Genomic DNA, 4,905 nt, shown 5'->3' with positions numbered 1-4,905 from the left:
AGGTCATTGTATCGAAAATAGAACTTACAAAACGATGACTTTAAACGAGACTGCTGATATTCTTGTTTCATCAACTTGTTTGCCAATTACTTTCCTCGTTTTAGAAATTGTTCATACGTTCATATGTTCATAGGGTATATTGCTGCACAAGTAAGGGAAGTTAAAATCATCACGTTTATCATAAAATTTTGTTGTTAGATACCATTTACGTCTTTTTCTAATGAAATATATCAATCCCAACGCAATTTCATTTTCCTCCATTCTTATGTAACCTCTATATCATTGCTATCATACATTTGAGATATGTAGCAGGCCTTAAACTTTTGTACAAAAAGTGTGTATATTCATAATTTTTTGTTCTTTCTAAATCACAATTTTCTGTTTTTTGTCATGCTAACAAAGAAATATTGGGATTCTTACTCCTCCATGGCACCTGATTCCTCCACTGATATTTTAGAGGTCAGTGTTTGCTCTGCTCCATAATTTGTATTGTTTAATGAAATTTTGGGCTTGAATACTGTTCTACTCTCCATATATTTCATTCCTTTTCATGATATTTTATATTTTCATTACCCTGAGGTATATAACTGGGATTGTCAGTTGTTCTGCCTCTTTCACCAACTTTTCAGTTGGTGGTTTTGTTGTAATGATAACTGGCATCATTTCTTCTCCCATGATATCTGCAAAAAACACCATACTGCAAGCTTTCTTTAAAATTAGCTGGAAGAATTTCATACTGGGTAATCAAATGATTATTTTAGCATTGGAAAAAGCTAATATTTTCAAATATTTTTATGATGTCTGATCTAAGACTTACGCTCTGCCAATCCAAGGAAGTATTTAACTAATAAATCATCTTCTTTACACTGTTTTTCTATCTGTTTAAAAACTACAATTCCCTCCTCTATTAAACTCTATTGAAAAAGTAAAAAAAAAAAAGAAGAAGAAGAATATTAATGATTCCTAAATTGAAAAAATATATATACAAGGAGAGTCTCATAAAACATCATGCATATACTCAAACATTATAATCTAATTTCAAACCTTGATTACTCCTGCAGTTGTTGATTCGTGAACACCACATGCTTCGTTTTCAACATCCAGTTTTTTACCGATGAGAATCTTGTCGTGGACAAAATGACACGGACAGCTGGTTAATTCTTAAATTTTTTGTCATTAAAAAAAAGGAAACACTTTCATTCAAGAATGAAGAAAGAAGGAATTAAAAACACACATTTTCTTTGTTATTTACATAAAAGATTGTGTCTGTATTTTACACTTTTCTAACTTAGTTGGTGCCTATATTGCTTTACACCTTCAATTCAAAGGTTTTTTTTTTGTTTTTTTTTTTATATCAGCAAAACTGAGATGCTAATGACAATTATTTAACATGACACTTTTAAACTTTTATAAAATAAATCCTGAACCTTCAAATCTGTGTCGCAAATTAATATCCTCCAAAATATAATGCAGGGATGGCCTGAATGTTGTTTCTTTCTTCACAGAGTTTCCATTTTTCCAAATTTGAACCTGAATTTTCTATATTAAAGGATAGGCATTGTAGGTACATATTCGATATTAAATAAAGTAACATTTTTTTTAAATAAGGGAACTTTATGTTTTTAGTATTTTAAAAACCATGAATTGAAATTAGCCTAAAAATCAATGCTAAGAATAGGAATAGTCTATCACCATCGATGTATACATTTTATCATAATGACATCGTACAAAAATATGTACATGTATACATGTACTATAAGAAGTAATATATATATATATATATATATATATATATATATATATATATATATATATATATATATATATATATATATATATATATATATATATATATATATATATAAGCAGTCAGCAAAAGGGAATGGGGAGAAAAACGTTTTGAAAAATCAGATACGTTAAAAACTTATCTACTCAACTATCGAAAAAGCTGAAATTTTTCTAACCTGATGTTTGGCTTCTGTCTCTATATTTTCCACAGAGCTTCCATTTTTCCGAATTTGAACCTGAATTTTCTATATTAAAGGATGAGCATTGTAGGTAACAAGTTCGAATTTAAAAAGAATAAAGCATAGTTATTACACCATCGATATACATGTATACATTTTATTATAATATAAAGGTATAGATGTAGAATACATTAGTAAACCTGTACTTTAAGAAGTAATATATATATATATATATATATATATATATATATATATATATATATATATATATATATATATATATATATATATATATATATATATATATATATATAGGTAAGCATCAAGCAAAGGAAAACGAGGAGAAGAAAGTTTTGAAATATCAGATACATGTACCATAAAAAAAATTATCAACTTAACTATAGAAAAAGCTGAATTTTTTTTACCTGGTGAAAGGCTTCTGTCTCTATATGTACCATAAAAAAAATTATCAACTTAACTATAGAAAAAGCTGAATTTTTTTTACCTGGTGAAAGGCTTCTGTCTCTATATTTGCCACTATATGTTCTAATTCATCTGTTAATTAAATTATTAGAAGAAATTTTAAAGTTAAGTTATTTATTTTTTAACATTTTTAAAAAGTTAACTTTAACACGTTTATTGCATTTTGAACAATCAGAAGAGACAACAGTGAAATTAAATAGTTAAGGGTTTTTTTCATAACTAAATTGAATATATAGCGGGGTATTCGGTTCAGACAGGTGTATGGTAATGACGGTTGAACAAGATGAATCTATTCCATCAAAAACGTCAATTGATTTTAAGTGCTTTGAGCATGAAAGATTTTTGTAATCACAAGTAGCTAACTAGTGCTAATTGTAACGGGAACCGTTACAGATGTTCCCCAAACGGCTCCCCAATCCCTTATGATGCCCCATTACCTACAAGCTTCAATAAATTAGACAATACTTTTGTAATATAAATGGATACTTTATTTTTAAGGGTATTTCATTGGAAAACTACTCCGATATAGCCATATGGGTATTAGCCAATCAAATTTCAGCGCATGTGCTTGCACATGTTTTCTACATTTTTCACATTAATTTTCTTATAGTGTCTCACAATACATACATTTGTATTAAATATTAAAGAATTTCATTGAAAAATAAGAGAGATGTAACCCTTTAAGTATTAGCCAATCAGAAATCAGCATACGCGCATGCATGGCCTTGCTTTTAATTTTGATAGTATCTTATTGTATGAGCTCTGTGTGCCTATCCATGTCGTAAATTTCATCCTGTTTTGTTGAAAACCAAGGGAGTTATAGACATTTAAAGTTTCAACCAATCAGATTGCAGCACACCTGCATGCGCGTGTTTTCAAGAAATTTCCTATATAACATGTTTTAGCACCTTATAGTATATACTTATATTCTAAATTTCAAAGTATTTTGTGAAAAAACAAGGAAATTATTGAGATTTTTGTATCAGCCAATCAGAGAAGAGCGCACGTGCATGCGCGTGAGTTCACGCTAATTTGACCATATTATCTTGTCTAGACTACTAATATATCTTTATATTTTGAGTTTCAAAGCAATTCATCAAGAAATACAAAAGTTATGGCTTCATCAAGTATATCAGTCATTTCACTCATTGCACGCGCGCGCACGTGCATGCATGTGCGCGCAAAATGACCTTCGTTCCGAACACCTACACAACATGCCTATTAACCCTAAAAAGGTTTCATGTCAATCGGATGAGTGGTTCTATGAGAACACTCCCGGACAAAAAAGTACCGGAGAAGAAAGTAGAAAAAAAGAATAATAATAATAATAATAATAATAATAAGAAACAGAGTAAAAACAATATGTTCCCAAACTTCGTTTGGGGAACATAATAATAATAATAATAATAATAAGAAACAGAGTAAAAACAATATGTTCCCAAACTCCGTTTGGGGAACATAATAATAATAATAATAATAATAAGAAACAGAGTAAAAACAATATGTTCCCAAACTTCGTTTGGGGAACATAATAATAAGAAACAGAGTAAAAACAATATGTTCCCAAACTTCGTTTGGGGAACATAATAATAATAATAAGAAGAAGAAACAGAGTAAAAACAATATGTTCCCAAACTTCGTTTGGGGAACATAATTATAACCTTCTCCTATGATGGGAAGATGATCCTGATAAAAGAATGTTGCTGATGTAACGTTGGTCTGACTCTTTTGAAGTGTCATTTCAGAAATGTCACGCAGGAAAATTTCCCCGTCCTGGTTTTTCAGACGAACGGCGTAATGGTATAAACATCTATGAACTTCCACATCCGCAAGATCCTCTAAAAAGAATTTGCCGTTTGTTTTAACATTGAAGCTTTTGATTGATTTGTCTTGATGAAAAAGAAGATATATTACTTTTAGACTAGTGAATTTTGTGTATATGTCCCTTAATGTAAAGCTGCTGCTAAATCTTACTTGCAGGGTTTGAAGAAGCTGCACACAGGAGACGGTTATCCTGCGATTCTGAGCCTTTGATTCTATCCCATTCTTCAAAGACATGTAAATAAGTAGTCTCTTCAGAAAGGTTACTGGGGTTAACTGTAAATCTAAAAGTTGAAAACAACCATTACATCAAACGTGTATGAAACGTGGTGTGCAGTATGCTATTTGACGTCCTTAATACTTAGTCTAATTTTTTTTAATTTGAGGTACAAAAACACAAAAAGGGAAAATGACTAACTTGAAATTTTTGGACACCCACTCAAGCTTCCCATCACAGTCATGCTTTCCTCCGATGTAACACAGAGAACATATATGGTATTTGCATTTATTACATTTCCATAGTAACCCTTTGAAGCGTGAATCAGATTTTCTATCTGCCTCATTATTCTGAGAGGTCGATGGCTTACTGCATTCTGTACATTCATCGTTTCCCAAAAATCCTGCAAATAAAACA

The 4,905-nt window shown here is 30.3% G+C and overlaps 1 protein-coding gene across 1 annotated transcript; it reads right to left on the bottom strand.

Moving 5' to 3' along the window:
• Positions 1-434: 434 nt before the first annotated feature.
• On the bottom strand, positions 435-4,490 carry LOC133198739 (uncharacterized). The gene is made up of 8 exons (XM_061334748.1): positions 4,425-4,490; positions 4,112-4,288; positions 2,473-2,522; positions 1,965-2,033; positions 1,428-1,539; positions 1,045-1,160; positions 818-914; positions 435-680 (listed from the first exon to the last, which is right to left on the bottom strand). Exons 2-8 carry the CDS (start codon positions 4,188-4,190, stop codon positions 559-561), a joined length of 645 nt encoding a protein of 214 aa, XP_061190732.1. The 5' UTR covers positions 4,191-4,288; positions 4,425-4,490; the 3' UTR covers positions 435-558.
• Between the last annotated feature and the right edge of the window lie 415 nt (positions 4,491-4,905).

This window comes from Saccostrea echinata, unplaced genomic scaffold (assembly GCF_033153115.1).
Source record: "Saccostrea echinata isolate AGI-Se365-2 ecotype Australia unplaced genomic scaffold, CSIRO_AGI_Sech_v1 ptg000033l, whole genome shotgun sequence".
NCBI lineage: Eukaryota > Metazoa > Mollusca > Bivalvia > Ostreida > Ostreidae > Saccostrea > Saccostrea echinata.
Note: the sequence above shows the minus strand (reverse complement) of the source record. Positions and strands in the feature narration are given on the sequence as shown.